Here is a 22,185-nt window from a genome sequence, read left to right as displayed (position 1 = left end):
AAAAGAAGGATATCTTGGAAAACTTGGTTTTATAAAAATTTTTTTGTTTATTTCTTGTTTGGAAACTATCTGGTTTTTAACTTCTTAAACCAGACATGTCAAACACAAGGCCCGGGGGCCGGATCCGGCCCGCGAAGTGGTTTTATGCGGCCCGCGAAGCCATCCTGGAAACAGTGAAGGAACGGCCGCCAGCCACTGCCTTGGCCCTGGCCCAGAGACCCTCCTCCTGCCAGAGACCCTCAGATCTGTCCCACTCCTGCCCAGGCCCCCATAGGCACCCTTGATGCCAAGGATGTAGAGCTGGCCACGCCCACCCAGTAGGCCATATTCACTTTAGCCACGCCCACCCAGTAGGCCACGCCCACCCGGCCCCTTGAGGGCAACCGCAATGCTGATGCGGCCCTCAATGAAATTGAGTTTGACACCCCTGTCTTAAACTTTCTCAAAGTATGTTGGGAATGAACATCTAATGACACCTAGTGGCAAAACTGAGAACTACATGCAGTTTTGCTTCTTTCTTTTTGTTTTTATCTTACTGAGTTGCTCTGATTGGAGTAAAACCTGGCTGTATGCCCAGACATTGTTTATAGTTTAAACATTTTGGTGTCCTTGGAATTTAAAGTCCTGAAGATTGTGGCTGGAAAAGAAAGAATCTTTTTGGATTGCCCTGTCTTACAGGCTGGATTACAATTATAAATAAAAACTGTGTTTGAAGTTATTGGACTTTCCTGGATTACAAATTCCATTTCTATATTTAAACCATTTGCTGAACATATATTAAGGGAAGATAGATTTGAAGAAATTGAGTGTGGTTTAAAAACTAGAGGAAGAAACATTGACAGTTGTGGGTTCTGTCTACAAAGGAGTTACATCTTCTTTGCAATGGGCCTTTTCTGCCATGGCACTTTCTCTGTGCAATGTCATCCCTTCCCTGCAATGAGATTTACCACTTTCATTCCATCCTTCCAGAAATCCTGCAAAATTTGGCAGTGTCTATAAGCCTGGGGGACTCAAGGGAATGGTGGGTTCATAATCTTTTTATTTAGCCTTTTTAAATGTTTTAATTGCATTCTACTTTAGCACTGCTATTTTATGGTTTATTGTATGCCACCCAGAGATGAGAGACCATATAAATAAGATTTATGGATATATAATACATATTATATGTTTCACTTCATCCCATCTAAGATGGCGGTGCCTGGAATGGCTGCGGCTGCATTGGCTCTTGAAGGCAAATAGTTTTGGGAGGGATAGTAAGGGCTATAGGCCACATGATCAGGAAGATTTTAATGTGTTTGAGCAACATGGTGGAACTAAGGTAACATACGACATACGACCGACAATCTTTGCTGGCATGGCAAGTTTCTAGTTGTTTTGGAACTGTTGGTGAGACTGTTAAAAGTCGTTGGCACTGTTTGAATTTGTTCTACCAGCAGCAAGATCTGACTGCTGGCCCAGTGATGGATTGTATTGCAAATCAGGGCTGTTTCCAGAGGAGGCAGAGGAGAGGACCTGGAGCTTATGGAGTGAAGGAACTGGATGAGGCTGTCGGCAGGCCCAGAGGAAGGAAGTGGGGCTTTTGGAGGAGTTGGTGGCAGCAGCAGTGTGCTCCAGGGGCGAAAAGAAGCAAGGCCTCTTTAAGGAAAAGGTGGAAGAGTCAGGATCAGAAAAAGGAAAGAAGGTGAGGTTGTCAGAATACAAGCGAATTTGAGGGCTAATCCACATGGAGCCCCATTTCCATCTGTCCTGTGTGCCATCGTTCACTCCCTAGAGACTAAAATGGACAATGTGAAATTTGAGCGGGCCACGAACAAGAAGTATATATCGGAGGTGGTGACCCTTTGAGAGCTGTATGCAACGAAATATCATTTTGATGTATGCCGATTTGTGCACATTCAAAGTGACACTAAAGTTATCATCATCATCATCATCATTATATGCCCTTGACGTGATGTCCTGGTGCTTGGAGGCAGTGTGGGTCTGGATGGGAAGGAACAGGCTCAGGCTGAACCCCCCCAAGACCGAGTGGCTGTGGATATCGGCATCTCGTACTGTCCAACAGGTTCCATCTCTTCTGATGGGGGGGAGCTATTGCCCCCCTCAGAAAGGGCCCGCAACTTGGGTGTCCTCCTGGATTCACAGCTTAATTTGGAAGATCATCTAACTGCCGTGACCAGGGGGGCTTTTGCACAGGTTCACCTGGTATGCCAGTTGCGCCCCTTTTTGGACCGAGATGCCCTATGCACAGTCACCCATGCCCTTGTCATCTCTCGCCTGGATTACTGCAATGCTCTCTACATGGGGCTGCCCTTGAAGTGTGCCCAGAGGCTTCAACTGGTGCAAAATGCGGCTGCGCAGGTGCTTATGGGAGTATCTCGATACTCCCATGTTACACCACTCCTGCGTGAGCTGCATTGGCTTCCGGTTGCCCTCTGGGTGTGATTCAAGGTGCTGATAATCACCTTTAAAGCCCTACATGGCTTAGGCCCGGGGTACTTGCGAGACCACCTGCTGCCAATGTCAACCTCCCATTGCCCGGTCCGCTCCCACAGAGTCGGCCTCCTCAGGGTGCCATCGGCCAGGCAATGCCGGCTGGCGACCCACAGGGGAAGAGTCTTCTCTGTGGGCGCACCGACCCTCTAGAACGAACTGCCCCGGAGCTGCGGATGGCCCCTGACCTTTGGTCCTTCCGCCGTGACCTAAAGGCCTGGTTATTCCAACAAGCGGGCCTGGACTGATCATAGTTTTTAAATTTGGTTTTTTATTGTTTAAATTGTTCTTATTTCTTATATTGTTTAATCCTCTTTTAATTTTTGTATTTATATCTTTTAACGTTTTATTGTTGTGAGCCGCCCTGAGTCGTCAGGGAGAAGGGCGACATATAAATTTAATAAACCTTAAACCTTAAATATAACCTGGGCTATGCTGATGGCCCTACTCTAAAAATGCATAGAAACAACACACTATGAAATAAATTCTTCTACTTTGGACACATTATGCAAAGACGTAGCTCTCTAGAGAAGGCTATAATTCTGGGAATGAGAAAAGAGATAAGGATGACCAGCAGTAAGATGAAAGGACTCAGTGGGGATGGTTGCACTGCTCGAAAACCTGAAGTACCAGATTAAGGACAGATCATCACAGAGAAAATCTATGTAACTGATTAAGAGTCAACAACATTTGATGACATATAATTAATAGCAAATCTGATGTTTGGGCTTTATATATATGGGATATATAAATCATGTTTACATAATTCATGTTCATGTAATTCATATGTAAACTTAACTGGATTAATCTGGTTGATTTATATAAGAAGCTTAAACATATCATACCTTATTATTTCCATAGGCCATATCCATGGCTTCCAGAGACAATGAACAAAGTGCATTTATTAAATGATGTAATGAAACATCATCCAGATATCTGTGGGGAATGAGTGGAGGAGAGAGATCAAGTATTAAAACTATTTCAAAATGAGTAAGAAAAAAGAATCCCAAAGGAGGCTGTATGCAACCAAGAACAGTGATTAAAATTATAAAAAATAGATATAATTGTTAGAGACGGAACTTTAGAACTGTGTATTTAAAATTTTGTTTGCAAAGTCAATTTCTTACTGTGAACTTTCAAAAAGTCTGGAAAGAATGTTGGAGATAACTGGCAAATCCGTCATAACAGCCGTAGTTAGAACCTAAAAAAAATAATTGCAAACTTTGGTAAATGTATAATAAAAACATGATATTATCACTATTCAATTCAATAAGGTAGTATATATCTTACTGTGCTTGGTCCTTCTACAGCTCTTCCAGGCTTTAAAGCACCTCCAATGCTTGGTTTCAAACCAAGAATCCATACAAGATGCTAAAATGCAAAGAAACACTTTAAAATTTGAAATATCTTTGTAAAATATTTACTTTAAGAATGTAAGTATGTTTTTCTGTGACAAAGTGTGTGAAGTTCATATCACAATTTAAAAGCTTATACAAAATAGCAAAAGATCATTATAGCCCTGTATAACCATTCCATTCATGCTGTTGATTAAACCATGTGGTTACATGCATGGTGTGATAATCATATTTGGATACCTAAAGTCAAGATGACTGTCATATAACAATAAGTCTGGCAAATTGAATAGACCTGATTTTTAGCATAGGAGAAATTTCATTGCTCAGTCACTGAAAATTATACATCCATTTTTATGAAAAGTTTAAAAAAGATATAAATCAAAGCAAAGTCTCTTAAAATTCACCTGGAGTGTAGCTAAGACAAGTTGCCATGATGTACCAAGGACGGCTCCATGACAATGAGCCAAGCTAAGTAATGTCCTCATGCACTGTATATTCTTTGATGTAAGCTAAAAGAAAAATTTTAAAGTCAGCATTTTATAGACGTAAGCTAAAAGTTTTATAAGTGCAAAACTGTTTCAACAATATTAATGAAAAATATAATCATTTAAAAAAACACTACACAATTTATTCTTAGATTTTTCTCTAATTTAGGATTGTGGGTGAGTGATATTTTACACTGGATTTCAGTGACAACATCTGACATAATCCTTAAATCATTATGGCAGACAGCCTTTTAATTTGATAAAATATTGATCAAATATTCAAACATTTTACTTTACAAAACAAGTAAATATTAGTACAAGCTGGTACAATTAAAACTGAAGCAGAAAAGAGAGAACCCAAAATATACTTGCTCCTTTTGATACAACAGTATTTAAAGTCTGTTCTACTTGTTTATTGACACAGACTTTTTCAGCCAACATCTCTGAGAGTGACTGAGCTGCTTGGTGGAGGAACTCTGCCCTGCACAGGGCAAAATGAATTTGGCAGGTAACCCTTCCACTCTCTTTGAGAATGGGTCCCAATGGACCTTTTTCAGCCAGACTCCAGAAATCAGAGGAAGTCCTGTCAGCAGGTGGCAACAGTTTTCAACCTTCTTTAATGACTTCCCTTTTGGCTCTCGGAAGCTAGCAGGAAAGATTTCAAATGACGATTACATGATCATGGGGCATTGGCAAACTATTGTAAATGAGTTACCAAGAACCCAGATTGCAATCATGTGACCGTGGGGGCATTGCAATGTCTTTGGGCATAGTCATAAATTCCTTTTTTCAACACTGTCATAATATTGAATGGTTGCTGAATGAACAGTCATTAAGCGAGGACCACCTATAGTGTTCTCCTGCAATTATTATTTGAAACATACACAGAACCATTTTAAAAAATTTCATCAGATTTATTCCACAATAGAACTAATTTATATTTATAACTGACAAGTAGCAACAATAACTAGAAAAAAACCTCATTGTGCACTGTTCATTCAAGTTCATTAATATTATCCTTTTAGTAGTTTTTTAAAATAACAAAAATTAAGAAATGAATAACCAAACCCTTTCTCAATTTACTGCAAGGTGATATATAAATAAAGCTGGAGGATCTTACTAGATCAGATATTCTGACCATAAATTCACAATTGTCATTCAGAATGAGATGACAGAAAATGAAACATGAAAAGATGTAGACGTAGCTCATGCATCATAGGAACAAAGTAGAAGCCATCAAGATAGAATAATAAAGTACAATATTAAATATCTTTATCAGGTAAAGGTGTTGCTGTAGAAAAATAAAAGTAAAAGGAACCCCATATCTGGAGCAGCTGATAGGATACTGATATAAAGGGAGCAGACACAGTAACCTACTTCACGAGGAATAGGTACTGTAAAGCTACTGTAAAAATTTTCTAAAGAATCCCTCTGTCAAGATAAGATTCCTCCTGAGGGCAAGAAAAAGTAAAACGGCAATGAGTTATCCTTAAAGAATTTTTAAAAGTATAGTGAGAAACATTTTTTTTCATGGAAAAGAACGTAAAATACTATGAACTTCATTTCAATTATTTACAAGGCTGCTCACCATACATGAGATGGATAAGAATAGCTTATCTGTTTAAAGAACTTCCTGTTTTTATCAGGGCAGGGATGAGCCAAATGAATAACCCACTGTGACAAGGAAAGCACCAAGACCTGCAGAGTGCCTCCTTAGTCCTCATCCAAAATGGTGACTGGCAGGATACCTGAGTATGCAGGTGAGTAGGTGGGTTCACACTTCTCTGCATGCGGGGAAGAGGCAGGAAAGGAAGGGAGAAGAGCTGATGCAAATTTTGCTTCTGCTGGATGGCTGTTCCACTTAGCAGACTGGCGAAAAATGAAAACTAAGAGGGAAATCACGGCCCAGAGCCTCTCCGAGGCAGATGGCCCGGTAAGAAATATGAAATATAAAATAAATAAAGCTTGCAGAAAAATGGTAAAGAGGAAGAACAGTTGACAGACACAAAGGAAGTCTAAATTTACAAGCCATCATCTAATTTTAAATCATTTCAAAATCAGATTACATTTTACAATAGCCATGCAAGTGAAACTATAATGGTGCCATGAAGATAGAAGAAAGCTCAGGAAGATTTAGTCCCCAGCTGCAAAGGTGTTCCTTGGCTATTTTACTTTCTCTTACATACAGTGAGGGAAAAAATTATTTGATCCCCAGCTGATTTTGTATGTTTGCCCACTGACAAAGAAATGATCAGTCTATACTGGTAATGGTAGGTTTATTTTAATAGCGAGAGACAGAATAACAACAAAAACATCCAGAAAAATGTATTTCAAAAAAGTTATAACTTGATTTCCATTTTAATGACTAAAATAAGTATTTGACCCCTTTGCAAAACATGACTTAGTACATGGTGGCAAAACCCTTGTTGGCAATCACAGAGGTCAGATGTTTCTTATAGTTGGCCACCAGGTTTGCACACATCTCTGGAGGGATTCTGTCCCACTCCTGTTTGCAGATCCACTCCAAGTCATTAAGGTTTTAAAGCTGATGTTTGGCAGCTTGAGCCTTCAGATTTCCTATGGGATGAAGGTTTGGAGACTGGCTAGGCCACTCCAAGACCTTAATATGCTTTTTCTTGAGCCACTCCTTTGTTGCCTTGGCTGTATGTTTTGGGTCATTGTCATACTGGAATACCCATCCACGACCCATTTTCTTTTCTTTTTTTATAAATATTTTATTAATTTAATTATGTGATTTAATTTGTGCTTTTCTGTTCTGTTCTTTTCACCATGCTATAATAGAAGTCCTATCCCACAGGTCGCCAACCCGTGGCTGCGGAGCTGCATGCAGCTCTTTGAGCCATCTCCTGCGGCTCCCAGTCACCCAGTGTGCACGCACCTCTTCGAACGGGCGGAGGTGCGCGTGCACCTCTCCACACCTCCGCCCGAACGGGCAGTGGCGCCGCTCGTTGGGAAAGCTGCCGTGGCCCGTTTGCAGAGCTGCCGCCTTCAGAGGATGGCGGCAGCCTGTAAATGGGCCGCGGCAGCTTTCCCAATGGACGGCGCCACTGCCCGTTCGGAGAGGTGCGCGCGCACCTCTCCGAACGGGCGGAGGTGCACGTGCACGTTTCCAAACCTTTGGAGAGGTGCGCGCACACCTCCGCCCGAACGGGCAGTGGCACCGCTCGTTGGGAAACCTGCTGCGGCCCTTTTGCAGAGCTGCCGCCTTCACAGGAAACGGGCCGCGGCAGCTTTCCCAATGGACGGTGCCACTGCCCATTCCAAGAGGTGCGCGTGCGCCACTCGTTGGGAAAGCTGCTGCGGCCCGTTTGCAGAGCTGCCGCCTTCCTCCGAAGGCAGCAGGTTTGCAAACGGGCTACGGCAGCAGGTCTGTAAACGGGTGGTGCCGCCGCCCGTTCGGGTGGAGGTGCGCGTGCACCTCTCTGAACGGGCGGAGGTGCACATGCAGCTCTCTAAACCTTTGGAGAGCTGCGCGCACACCTCTCCGAATGGAAAGTTGCCACGGCCCGTTACTAAACTCTACATAACTTGCCAGTTATGCAGAGCACACATAACTTGCCAGTTTCTAAGGAAACTGGGCAATTTTTCCACTCAAAATGTGGCGCTGAACTAAGCGATGGCAACGGAAATGCTATGGACTTGCACTTCCGTATTTCATTGCGTTTAAGAGGCAGGAGAAGAAAGGCTGGTTTGCTTTTTAACGAGCGCCAAGCAGCTCCAGAAAAACCAAACCCGTCGGCTGTTTAGCTGGGAAAATTAAGTCCCGGGAGTTCTTTCTATAGCCACAAAGCAGTAGGAAAGTTCAGAGTAGGCACAGTTGGGCCTCTCAGCGCTACCCTTCACGTAGTCGCGCACAGAGGTCCCCTTTTTCTGCTTGGGAGAATGCGAGGCTTCAGTGACCAAGGCCGCGATCGCAATCGTGGCGGGTAAGGAAAAGGGTTTGTCGTATCTCTGCCACCCCCCTCCACCCAGTCTCGCCCCTTGTGTTCTTTCTGCTGCATGGGAGGCAGAAATACTGGGGCAGCCAGCGCTGCCTGAGGGCTGATCGTGCTAAATTTCTGCCTTTCTCGTAGTTATTAAAGCATCGAATGGCACCAAGAAGAGGGGTGGGGTTCTGCCATTTTGTCGAAATGGGAAAACGTCGAAGTTGGGGAGCAAGTTCCTCGGAACTCTCCGGGACTTTTTAAATTAAATCAGCACAATACTAGGCTGTGTGGAGAGCTGATGCAATGGAGGAGGGCTGCCAGTTTGTAAGGTTTGGGCTTTTATGTCGTGGGGAAAAGAGCACTTTAACAACAGGATCTTTTCTCGTAAAGAAAAAACAAAAGGCTCACGCTCTGTGTTGCTTTTCTTTCTTCCTGTATTTCTAAGATTACGGAAGCTTTGCCAGAAAATTTTATGCGGGTGGTTGAAAGATGGCATCACAATAAGGAGGTGACCGTTTGACTGGGTGCCAGATTAATGTCGGCTCTGCAAACGGGCCGTCGCCGCCGCGCAACCGGTTCCATCACACATAAAAATAGTGGCAACTGTGCACATGCATCTGTGCACGCGCGTCTGTGCATGCGCAAGAAACAAAACATTTTGCTCATGCGCAAAATGTTTTTTGTGCATGCGCATGCATGGACGCACGCACGTGGCTCCCACTTTTTTTTATGTGTGATGGAACCGGTTCCCAGTGGCTCTTTTGCTTTTTCAGGTTGCCTGTCCTATCCTTACACACACACACACACACACGCATGCACACACACCTGAAGACAATTAAAGTTTGTACAAAAAAAGACTAAACAAACAATTAGCATTCTGCTTTAACAAGACATTAAGGAAGCTTTCCAGTTAATGAAAATATACATGGGTTTAATTGTGATGGGGGAAATGAGAAAAAGAGATAGGTAATAATGAAGAAGAAAAGGGATATTTACAAACTGTATTTTACCATTACTGTTCCCTGCGGTTGAAGAGCCAGTGGTTGCCCTACTGCTACAACTTGCTGATGAGATTCACTTGAGGGACTGATCATTTGCACATTTTGACCTTGGATAGAATATGCTGGAAAGCAAAACAATATTTAGATATGAACTTTCATAAATATTATATTTTAATTCAAATATTACCCATATACATACATGTTTATTAAATCTATGTAATAGTTACAACAAACTATTAGCAATAGATTTTAAGAAAATCCTTAAAGAATCAGTTTGCTACTAATAGACATTTTAATGTAGCCTTCACATCTAAAATTATGCTGTACAACTAAAATAGCAATGAAAGTCTTCATAGGCACGTTTGCAAGTTTGTAATTTCTATGGACCATTCATAACATTCAACCAGTGAAGAAAAGACTGGTGGGTTTTCAGAATCTGGCCATGTATAACTCGTTATATTAGATTATCATTCACTTCTTACAGTTCCACAGAGCCACATGTTATTCTGACAAGTACTTGCGTCTAATATATATTAAGAAAAGTATATTCTTTCAAAATGCAGAGCATTTTTGAATTCAAATTATGTAAAATAAGACTAAATAATATCCTTACTTTTACTGGAAAGAGCAGCACTAGTTGTATTCAGTACTGTCAAGGCATAGTGAGGAGGCAAAGAACCTTTGCAAATAGCAGTAATAAAGGCATCTCTTGAAGTTACAAGACTTAATTTTCCACACAATGCAGCCATAGTTAGCTCTGCTTTTAGGATATTTTCTGTGGCAGCTTCATCAGTGCTGAAACAGCACAAAAATTATTAAAATAATCCATACATATTAAAAGTAATTTTGTTTAAAAACAAAGCATAAATATCCATATTATTGCATTGGAAGTAAAATACATAGAAGGAAATATTTATGTAAGAATTAACCGGGGTATCATTAAGACATCGAAGATAACTACTAGAATAATTCTGAAGAGACAAAATAAATTTAAAATAGAGCTCTTTAATAATATGAGCTGATTGTCTTTCAAATGTACATGCTTTGAAGATGTACTGTACATTTTGTAAAATCTTTCTGGCAAATCATTTTGCGTATTGTGTTACAAAAAAAGTACAATAAAGCATTGTGTTACACTAAAGTAACAAAACCCTTTATATTAGCTCCAATCTTGTTGCTGTCCAGATAGGAAGATCAATTTTACAGAATTCTCAGAAGTTAATAATTCTAGCTAGAAAAATCTGAGATTTGATGAAAGTCAGTGCATCTGAAGGTCTCTGCCTTATGTTATAATTTATGTATTTCCAGTAATTTAATGATCTCTGGTGGGAGTGGGATGGGTGTAGTGCATCCATCCTTGCTCTACTTGACTTTTCGGCGGCTTTAGATATCATCGACCATGCTATCCTTCTGGAGCAGCTTCAGGGATTGGGAGGGAGGGGGCTTGTGCTATCCTGGTTCATTTTCTTCCTTTGTGGCCACTCTCAGTGTTGATAGGAGGTGAGAGATCCAGCCCTCACCCACTGCTTTGCGGGGTTCCTAAGGGCTCGGTATACTCTTTCTGCTCCTATTTAACATTTAGATGAAGACGTTGGGTGAGATCATCTGTCACCATGGACTGAGCCTGCATGCTTTTATGCAAACCTCAGTGTGCACACAAGACAGCTCTCCTGTGGGAGCTGCATTGGTTGCCGATTTGCTTCTGGGTGCAATTCAAGGTACCAGCTGTCACCTTTAAAACTCTTCATGGCTTGGGACCAGGTTATCTGAGGGACTATCTCGTCGGTCACATCTACCCGACCCACTAAGCGGGGAGGCAAGGAATGTTGCGGGTCCGTCCCCTAAGGAGATGCATCTGGCGGGACCCAGAAGGGCCTTCTCTGTGGTGGCTCCCTCTCTCTGGAACATCATTCCCTCAGATATTAGACTGGCTCCCACTTTAGCACTCTTCCGGAAGGCGCTGGTTCTGCCAGTGGGCCTGGGGAACCCAGAGTGAGATAGAGCCCAGCAAATGGCTAGTTTAATGTGTGTGGTCGCTGGGGGGGGTTATTATATTATTTTTCCTTGTTATTTTTATAGGATGTTTTTAATTGATGTAAGCCGCCTTGAGTCACCATGTGCAAGTAGGAGGTGATATAAATTTTCTAAATAAAATAAAATAAATAAAATAGTTATATTATCATCTACCTGGTACCAAAAATGATAAAGATATGACCATATTTATGGACACAGTATCTTAATGTTAAATAGATACAACACAAGTTTTCTCTATAAGAACAGAAAAGCTTAGTATTGCTTAATTAATCAGTTAAATTGCAACAATATCCAATTCTTTATAGCTTTTTGGCCACAAATATTTTTGCATAATTTTGTCTCTTTTAGCTCTTCAAAAATAAGTTACTTAGTTGATGTGTAATTTGCTATACAAAGTCTCAGCTTGCCTGTAAAAAAGCAGTTTTAAAAAATGAAACTATTTAAAAATGATTTAATACCTAGCATCCAGAAGTAAAGACAGTGCAGCAAGAAGACCACACCAGCATGCATTCACCATTTCTTCCCAAACAACTCTGTGATCTTAAAGAAAACAAGTTTAAAATACTATTAAATAATACTTAGCAATTCAATTATAGAAGATACATTTCTTGGTGCATTTTTGTTTTCACTTAATATACAGTGTCCCCACAGTCTTGGGATCACGATTTCTGACATCCTTTCAGCTATCCACAAGAAAAATCAATGGGGGAGCTGGCAGGAAGTTGCAAGTCATGGTCATGTAAAGTGCTTGCTTAAAGACCCACATGATCCTTGCTTAATGACGACAGCAGGGACTGTTGGAACTGCCGTTACAAAGTGATACAATCACAGGATGTCATGCTTTACAACTGTGTTGTTTAGCAATGAAAATTCCAGTTCCAATTGCAATTGTAAACTGGGACTATCTGTATTTTATTCATAAGAGTAAGTAAATTGTTAATGCAAAGATAGTCACATGCAATTCCAAAATAATTATTCAATTTTCATAGTTTCAATCTGCAGTCAATTGCTTTAGGGAAATATACTTCATCTATTGTCCGCTTATGAGGTAATGCAGATAAGAAGTATACCCAGAAATAGTATTCTAACTTTATTATAGGTTGACAGTAACAGAATCCTGCAAATCTGAAAGTACATCTCTCCCTCCTCACAATTACAGTCAAAGAAACTAGAGAAGATCCATGTGAGATGCTTGCCAGGTCCCTATTTCTTCTGCAGGTTAAGCTGCCTATTATCATTGTCTAGACCAGGGGTCTTCAACCGGTGGTACGCGTACCACCTGTGGTACTTTGCTACGTGGCAGGTGGTACGTGACGGCTAGCCAAGTGTAGCAGGGGAGGGGAATGAGCCGAAGCGAGCCAAGCCTGAGGGACAGGCAGCTACAGCTGCAGGACTGTCTGGGGTCAGCAGAAGCCCCAAGAGCCAGGAAGACTCCAGCTGATTAGTACTTCTGGAAGTGAAGCTGGAGGTGAACTGAAGAAAAAGGGGGGGAGCAGAGGAGAGGCTATAAATGGAGGTGGTTTGGGCAGGAAAGGGAAAAAAAGACAACAAGGAAAGAGAATGAGAGGTCAGCTGGCAGGGAGGAAACAGGGACAGAGAAGCAGCAGCTTTTGATAGAAAAAAGGGCCCCTGGTTTGTTTTCTCCAGCCAGGAGAATGCAAACAGCGCTGATGAAATGAAAAGCCGGCATGTCGGAAAGGAAGTAGGTTTATTTAGTTCTGGATCAGTTGGCAGCTTGATTGAGTTACCATAAGGATTTTTCTACAGTTTTTACAGCGTTTTGTAATTCACAGGCTCCTTTGTGTGCTTTTATTATTGGAATATTTTAGTCTGTATTTTAGGCTAGCAATGAGTCCAAAGTGTTGACTTCCATAGGTTTAATCCCTTTAAACAAATGTAATTAGTTTTACCTCCTTATCTTGAGTCTGTCTATGGCTTTTAGAAAGTTTTATTTGAAGGTAAACAGGTTTAATTTTAAAGCTAAAGCTTTTCGCAATTGCTGGAGCCTTTCAGTCTGGGTTGCAACATTGTGACATGTGACACCCCTGAGGCAGCTTAAAGAAAAAAAAGGAGTTTATGTGTTTCTTTATTTTGTGAGCCTTTCTTGCTTTGCACTTGATTCCTGTGTCTTTAAGGGTACAGGGAAGGGATTGGGGTGTGTGTGCATTCTTACTACACTGTGGAAGGAAAGCTAAGGAGGGCCAACCAGATAGCTCAGGGGTCTACAAACTTAGCAACTTTAAGACCTGTGGACCTCAACTCCCAGAATTCCTCATCTAGCCATGATGACTGAGGAATTCTGGGAGTTGAAGTCCACACATCTTAAAAGTGCCAAATTTGAAGACCCCTGAGCTAGCTGATAGTGGTGCATATTAATAAACATGGATAAATTCATCATACTTTTGTCAGTGTGAAGGGAAAGTGATTTAGCAAAGGAACAGCCACCAAAGAAATTAAAACTGGTACTTTTTTCCTTTTTTCCTACAGTTTGTAGTATTTTATTAGATTATAGAATAAAATACAAAAATACAAAAGCAAATAGTAGGACACAGTGGGGAGGAAAAAGGGGGAAAAGTGAGGGGGAGAAGAGAAAAAGAACAGAGTTCCTCTGTTGCAGTAGAAGGAAGCATTAACATTGAACCTCAACTTTTTATTTTTCCATAATATTATAAACAAGCCATTTCTATAACAACAAATGAATCTAATCAGTAAAACCCAAAATCCCCCCCTTTTTTTAGTCATCAAGTTTTTGATACCTTGATAAGCACTGGTGGTACTCAAATATTGTCATGTCCTAAAAGTGGTACAATCTGTGATAAGGTTGAAAAGCCCTGGTCTAGATTGTGTCTCCTCCTCCTGTCTCCCAAGATTAGTCCCACATTCCATTATATCTTTAATTCAAGCCTGTAATAAACAATCTAAAATGTTATTAAATATGGCTATCTGAAGTTTGGTAATAGAGTGGGATTTTTTTTAGTAAGATAATACATGCCTGATTATAGGGCAAAACTAATGGAATATTTCAACAGAACTCAATAAACAAAATCTAAAGAACTAGTTTTGTACATTTAAAAAATATTGAATAAATCAAGTAAATATATTTAAATCAACGAAGTTTGGTATGAATAGAAAGCGCAGCTCATTTAGAGATACCTCCTATCAGCTCCTTAATGCCTTCTTCCTGTTATCAACCCAGTTTTGAATATCATCATATACCTGTATCTTTGTCAGTTTGATCAGATGCTGAATGAAAATCCTGGCGGTACAAAGATGGTGTCGGTGAGGACTGTGCATCAACTGTTGATACTTGATTGTCTATTTTACTATGTCCCAATTCTTCTTCAATCATGTTAGTTATGCCACGGACAAGATCCAGCAAACAATGAAATGCTACTGACATAGCATAGCCTTCAGGAATTGTTGGTGGCTCAACTTTGTCCAACATTTCCAGACTAAGATATGAAGAAAAACCCATCCAAAATCAATAATATGGAACTGCAGATTTATGAATAGATTAATGTCACTGCAAAAGACCAGCATGCAAGTCCATACTCAAAAGAGAACTAAAACATATTAATCTGGGTCAATAAGACAGCTGAAAATAAAACTGGCTAAATTGTTATTTTTCAAGCTGGATGATTTAGGGAAATGGAAATTCTCTAGACCAGCAGTCCCCAACCTTTCTGGCTATGGACAGGTGGTGGCGGGGAGGGGAGAGAGGGGATGGTTTCAAGTGAGCGCATATTGCTTGCGCAAATGCAGCTTTGTGCATTCACCTGCCGCTTGCACGGGTTGATTTCCAACAGGCTGCAGCCTGTCACCAGGCTGCGGACCAAGGCTGGGAACCCCTGCTCTAACCTGATTAAACCAAATAAGATAAGATCAATATTTAATGTTCTGAACATCTGTATATTGAAAGAATTAGCCTCTGAAGCTTTCAAATATTTTTCTGATGCAAAGGCTGATGCCATAAAATAGCTTGTGTTATTTATTGCTTTTTTGTTCTCGTCTTTCATTAGATACGTTTGTAAGGCACACAGAATAAAACCCATAATTTCAAATATAGTAAAATGAAATAATCTAAAAGTAAAGGACAAATTAAAACACATGAATAACAATGTAATTAATTAAAACGTCAAATAACAACATGTAATATCTGTGTGATTTTATGAAGATAAAACAGTGATGGGAAATATTTATCTGCTGCCATCACTGTGATGCAACAAATCCTAAAATAGTCTCTAGCCCAAAATTAGTTATAGTTCTACATTCTTCTTTAGTTCTATTCTACTTCTTATAGGTTGTCATTGATTTATGACCATAACTGAGCCTGGAATTACAGTTGTGCCAGTTGTTAAGCATGTGTACATGACAATGTTACAGTTTTTGTGGCAATTGTTAAGTTAAGCAAATGGGAAAATCATTAAGTGAAGTCATTGTTCATAATGATTTTTTTTGCTGGATACCAGAAATAAATGCCAGCCTAGCAAAAAATGTAAATCGTACTCCTATGACCATGGGACACTGCAAATGGCTGTAAATGCAGGGTAGTTGTTGAGTGCCCAAAATGTGATCATGTAACTGCGGGGTGTGTGGGTGGGCTGCAAATGTTAGAATTTCAAGTCTGAATCGTAAGTACCTTTATGGGGGTCCTTCATAACTTTAAATGGTTGCCAATCATTACGAAAGGACTGTCTGTATATTTATCAACCCGAAGTCCATCCAAAATGAGGGAGCTTGTTAGTTTGCCCAAAAGTGGAAGAATGTGCTCAGTATTAAACAATCAGATTTTTTTTCTATTCTAAGTATTGACAGTATTTCAATCAACCTAAACCTTATATGTGTTTATTTAAGTTAACTTTATTTCATTCAGTTATTTTAATTATTTGAATCAAGTCAAATAAGAATATCCATTTATTAATTCAAACATTTGATCTTCTATTCTAAAAATACGATATATTTAGCGCTACAACATTCATTTCCATCGAAAGTTTTTTGAGTCAATTGGAGGCTGAAATATACCCAGTTTTAGTCTTTGACTTATGACCACAATTGAGCCCAAACTTTCTACTGCCAGGTGAATCAGTTGAGTGAGTTGTGCTTCATTTTATGAACTTTGCCACAGTAAGAGAATCACTGTAGTTGTTAAGTGTATCATCTTTAAATGAATTTGGCTTCCCTCATTGACTTTGCTAGTCAGAAGTCAGCTGGGAGGTTAGAAATGGTGATCACATGACTCTGGGACAGTGCAACTGTTATAAATACATGTCAGCTAAGTTCCTAATTTTTTATCATGTGGTCATGACGATACAACAACATGTGAAGAAAGGTCATAAGTCCTTTTTTTCAATGCTGTTTTAACTCTGAGCGGTCACTAAATGAATGATTGCAAGTTGAGACTACCTGCATTATAAATTGTCATAATTAAAAATTACATTTTAAATTACAAAGAGAACTAGATGTATATAGTAGTTTAAGGTTATGGACTAGGACCAGGGAGACCTATGTTCTAGTCCTCTTAGGGATAGAAGCCAGCTGGCTTACTTGGGCTAGCAAGTTGCTCTCATTCTAATCAGCAACAAGTGATTTTTATCAAGTAGTCATATTGTCCATTATAATTGTTTATTTAGAAAATTTGCATAACTGCCCATCTCACAAGTGACTGTGATTTACAAGCAAAATAACAATTAAAAACCATTAAAACAATTAACATTTATGTTTGATATAAATTAAAAAAATAAAAACATAAATAATACATAAAAGTACCATAAAAGACAGTGGGAAGACAACCATCATTTAACCGTATTCAACCAGTCCAAAAGATTGCCATAGGATCCCCAGCATTGATGAGGAATCACATTTTTAAGGCTTTCCGGAAGACTAACAGAGCTGGGGTCAACCTCAGCTCAGGGGGAGTGATGTTCGGGGGGAGGGGGTATTACAGCATTTTTCATTCTTTCATAAAATTTCCAAATAATTCTAATTGGTGTTTCCTTACACCATCTTAGTGTATGATTTTTTTATTAAGACTTTTTTAAAAAAATAAATGGGATTGAACTTCCGGTGGCTGCGCGGCGCCGGAGACAGCCTTCCCGGGCTGCCCGCGGCTCAGCTGAGTAATTTTCACCCGAAACAGCGCCGATCAGCTGTTCGGGTGAATTTGAAGCCCCCTCCTCGGGAGAAGAGGAGGGGGTGAGGCCCCAGGTAGGGGTCGAGTTCTCCGGGGCCGCCTGAGCTTGTAGCTTGGGCGGCTGAAGGATCGAACTCCCCCGTAGCCTGGGTTGCTCCCAGCTGGTCAGCGTCTCTGCTCCGGATTTCTTGGAGCAGAGCCAGGCGTTTGCGACCACCCCTGCCTGAAGGAAGGACTATGGAATAAAAGGAGCAGGCAGAGCGGTACAAGAGGAAAAGGTGAAGAGGATTATTATATTTTACTCTCGAGCTTGATGGACTTTTTAAACTTAAAGTGAAAGTGCGTCACAAGTGAAAGTAAAAGATGGCGGCTAAACCTCCTTCAAAAACTCTTCGGAGTGCTGGAACTTCTCCGGTGCAACAGACATCGTTGCAAGCCTTGCTTCCTCCTGCTGCATTGACATCGAAAGATTTAGAAGATGCCCTTGAAAAGCATGCCCAGGTAATTTTAGTAACATTGAGTGATAAACTGGCGAAAATGGAGGAGAGAATAGATGAGAGGATGGAAGAGAAATTTAGTGCGATGAGGGTAGACATTCTGTCTACAGTGGAAAGTGTGGCTGAATGTGTACAAGGCCTGGAAGAAAAAGTGGAAGATTTGACTCAAAAAAATGCTGTACTAGAAGTTAAGGTATTGGAGAATGAAGACAAAGCGGACAGAGAGTTAAGCCTTGTTCAGTTTTACCAGATGCAGTATGCTATTAGAATTAGGGGCTTAAAAGAAAATATTAAAGAAGATTTAAAGCAGCTGATTTCTGAAGCCCTGGAAGCAGTATTGGGTCAGCCAGCATCTGAAATAAAGGCATGTATGGATAAAGTTTTTCGTGTAAACTCATGGATTGCCAGACAGAGGAAGCTACCCAGAGATGTGGTGGTTTATTTTACAAAAAGAGAAATTAGAGATGAAGTTATTCAAGCTGTCTATGATACTAAAGTAGTGGTTGCTGACCAAGAAGTTTTGGTTTTAAAGGAAATCCCTCCAAAGATCTTAAGGAGAAGAAAGGACTTTGCATTTTTGGTGCAGGAACTTAAACAACGCGACATAAGGTTCAGATGGGAGATTCCAGTAGGGCTGGTGGTAATGCATGAAGGTAAAAGATACCGTCTGGTAACTGTGGCACAGGCGCGTGAATTCTACAATAATGTTTTAAAAGCAACTCCACTATCACTTCTGGAAGCAGCAAAGGGATCTGGAGAAGGGAAACCTCAAGAGGCTGAAGATGGACAGACAGAGGAGAATGATGTAGGAGTGGATCAAACTATAACTTTGTTGGCTGACGCTGGAGAGCAGAGGGTGACGCGTGCTGCTTTAAAAAGAGCAAAACAAGTAAAAGAACAAGACCAGCAGAAGTTTTTGGAATCTTCAAAGTGCACTTACAGCGAGGCAGTGGGAGGAGCGCGGCCTAAAGACGGCAAGGCCATTGGTGAGGTGCTCCAAAAGCTTCGGGGCGATAAGAATGGCGACTAAATTTTTGACTTGGAATGTTAATGGTTTGAACTCACCTCAGAAGAGAAAGAAAGTTTTTTTATATTTAAAACAATTTAAGACTGATGTTATATGTTTGCAAGAAATGCATATTAGGGCTATGGACCAAAAGCTTTTATTGAACTCAAGACTGGGTACGCACTTTGCTGCCTCTGCAATGAATAAGAAAAATGGAGTCGTTGTTTATATTAAAAGTGCCATAACAGCGGACTTAATTGAAGCAGACAAGCATGGAAGATACGTAATGATAGACTTGTTGCTAGAAGGCAAAAAAACGCTTTTAGTTGGACTGTATGCCCCAAATCAACAACAACAACAGGCTGACTTTTTTAGTTTACTTCATACAAAGCTTACCCAGTTGGATTACAAATCGTTTATTTTTATGGGGGATTGGAATGGTGTAGTGGACGTACAGATGGACAAGGCTGGCTTTTTTAAGCATATTCCGTGTCATGCCAGATTGCCAAAGTCTTTTTTTGAAATGAAGGATGACTTGGAATTGCGAGATATTTGGCGTGACATACACCCGCATGAAAAGGATTATACTTTTTTTTCTGATAGACATCAATCTTTTTCTAGGATTGATTTTATTTTGCTGACTAATGATTTTTTTTCTAGGATTAAAAAGGTGAAGATTTGTGCAAGAGCTATTTCTGACCATAGCCCAGTATGGTTAGAGATTAATAAGGATAATAGAGATAGGCGCTCGTGGCGCGTAAATGAGAATTTGTTTAGAAACCAGAAAAATGTTGAAGAGTGTAAACAGCGAATGAAGGATTTTTTTGAACTTAATATGAATAAGGATACCTCTATGGATATGGTCTGGGATGCTAGCAAGGCCTATATGAGAGGAGTGTTGATATATATGAACAATAAATATAGACGTATTTTGGAAGCTAGAAGGAAAGAATTGGAGAATGAAATTAAGGAAAAAGAGAATGCTTTGATTCTGAATCCATTGGATGTGAAGACTAAGGAGGCTATTAAGCTATTAAGAGGACAATTTGATAAATTAATGGCTGATCAAGTGGCAACCAATTTGAGGTTTGCCAGGCATAATACTTTTTGCAATGCTAATAAGCCAGGTAGATGGCTAGCTTATAGACTAAGGAAAAAGCAGAGGGCTTCTAACATAGACAAAATTGAACACAAGGGAAAAATGGTGTTTCAACAGGATTTTATTAAGAAAGCCTTTGTGGATTTTTATTCTAAATTATATGCTAAGGAGAAGATTAATGAAAAAGACATTGATGAATATTTGGAGAATGCTAGCATCCCGGTGCTTACACAAGTACAAAAAGAGGAGATTAATCAACTGATTACAGAAGAAGAAATACTTACAGTAATTAAGGAACTGAAGGTAGATAAAGCGCCAGGTACAGATGGTTTGACGGCGGCCTACTATAAAAATTTACAATTAGAGATGGTTAAACCGTTAAAGGAACTGTTCCAGACAATCCAGCGAGGGGGAAAGGTGCCTCCATCTTGGAGAACTGCTTTTATCTCTTTGATTCCGAAGGAAGACCAAGATGCTACTCAAGTAAAAAACTATAGACCGATATCACTATTAAATACAGACTATAAGATATTTGCTAAGGTGTTGGCTAATAGATTGATGAGGGTTCTGCAACGGGTGATTCATGGGGATCAAACTGGGTTTATTAGTGGTAGGCAAATGAAAAATAACGTGAGGCATATAGTAGATGTGTTGGAATTTTTGGAAAGGAACAACCAGATCCCTGCGGCGCTAATTTTTTTAGACGCTGAAAAAGCTTTTGATCAATTGAATTGGCAATTTTTGATGAAAGTTTTAGACAAAATGAATTTTGGGGATAAATTTTTGCAACCAATCAGGGCATTATATCAAAAACAAACAGCCCGAATAATAGTTAACAATAGTCTGACAGAAGTATGTAATATTGAGAAGGGCACAAGGCAAGGGTGTCCGTTATCGCCCTTGTTATTTGTGTTAACATTGGAGATATTATTGGTAAAAATACGTAATTTGGAAAGAATTAAGGGTATACAGATTAGAGATCAGGATTATAGATTGAGAGCGTTCGCAGACAATCTGGTTGTTACAGTGACCCAGCCGGAGAACTCTGTTGTGGACCTGATGGAGATAATAATGCAATATGGGAAGGTTTCTGGATTTAAAGTTAATGTACAGAAAACTAAAATTTTGGCTAAAAACATGACAGCATCGCAAAAGGCCCTTTTAGAAGGGTTAACTGGATTTGAGATTGTCAAAAGGGTTAAATATTTGGGGGTGTTTTTGTCGCCCTCTAATACAAAATTATATAAAAATAACTATGAAAAATTATGGGGAAAAATCCAAAAAGAAATGGAGAGTTGGGAAAAACTGCAATTGTCTTTGTTGGGGCGAATAGCAGCAGTAAAAATGAATGTCCTGCCTAAATTTTTATTTTTATTTCAAATGATACCGGTTCTTAAGAAAGATTCCAATTTGGAGGAATGGCAGAGAGGTATCAATAAATTTGTTTGGGCAGGGAAAAGGCCACGAGTTAAACTTAAGATTATGCAGGATACTCGTGAAAGAGGTGGTCTTAAAATGCCTAACTTTAAATTATATTATGAAGCTGCTGCGTTAGCAGGTATAAGTGATTGGATTAATTTGACACAAGAGAGATTATTAAATCTTGAGGGCCACGACTTGCTGTTTGGCTGGCATGCATATTTGTTGTATGATAAGAAGGTAGATAATGTGTTTAGAGTGCATATTTTAAGACAGGCATTGCTGAGTGTTTGGAAGAAGTACAGACATGTTAGATTGTAAGATACCATTGTGGGCAATTCCAAAACACGCAATAGAAAATATACATGCTGGTTTCAAACATGATGTGACTACGTACAAGGAGATTTTAAGCTTGGAAAGAAATGTTTGGTGTTTGAAGCCATATAGTCTCTTGCGAGACGAGAAGATTGTTCAAAATTGGTTTCAATATACTCAGCTACGGGCCAGGTGGAAAGAAGATCAGAAAAATGGTTTTACAATGACTGATGAAAATCTGATGAAGCAAATTAGAAATCAGGGACCAGCACATATTAAACGGATATATCTTGCATTGATAGAGATTGATTCAGAAACAGAACTCGTTAAGGATTGTATGATAAAATGGGCCCAAAACATCCAGGAAGTTATCACAATGGACACGTGGGAAAAGATTTGGGTGAGGA

At 39.9% G+C, this 22,185-nt stretch overlaps 1 protein-coding gene across 6 annotated transcripts in view; it reads right to left on the bottom strand.

The window, feature by feature from the left end:
- The window catches only part of MON2 (MON2 homolog, regulator of endosome-to-Golgi trafficking), a 108,253-nt gene that overhangs the window by 47,477 nt on the left and 38,591 nt on the right, over positions 1 to 22,185 (bottom strand). For all 6 annotated transcript variants that reach the window (XR_014492923.1, XR_014492924.1, XM_083366378.1 and 3 more), the window contains 8 exons: positions 14,529 to 14,764; positions 11,771 to 11,852; positions 9,892 to 10,073; positions 9,288 to 9,400; positions 4,250 to 4,354; positions 3,781 to 3,861; positions 3,618 to 3,691; positions 3,336 to 3,426 (listed from right to left, as the gene is read on the bottom strand). Coding sequence is in view for 4 of the 6 variants with exons in the window: in XM_083366378.1 (XP_083222504.1) it covers positions 3,336 to 3,426; positions 3,618 to 3,691; positions 3,781 to 3,861; positions 4,250 to 4,354; positions 9,288 to 9,400; positions 9,892 to 10,073; positions 11,771 to 11,852; positions 14,529 to 14,764 (964 nt within the window). In the remaining 2 variants the exon portion in view is untranslated. The remainder of the gene's footprint in view (positions 1 to 3,335; positions 3,427 to 3,617; positions 3,692 to 3,780; positions 3,862 to 4,249; positions 4,355 to 9,287; positions 9,401 to 9,891; positions 10,074 to 11,770; positions 11,853 to 14,528; positions 14,765 to 22,185) is intronic.

This window comes from Vipera ursinii, assembly GCF_947247035.1.
Source record: "Vipera ursinii genome assembly, chromosome: 6".
Lineage (NCBI taxonomy): Eukaryota > Metazoa > Chordata > Lepidosauria > Squamata > Viperidae > Vipera > Vipera ursinii.
Note: the sequence above shows the minus strand (reverse complement) of the source record. Positions and strands in the feature narration are given on the sequence as shown.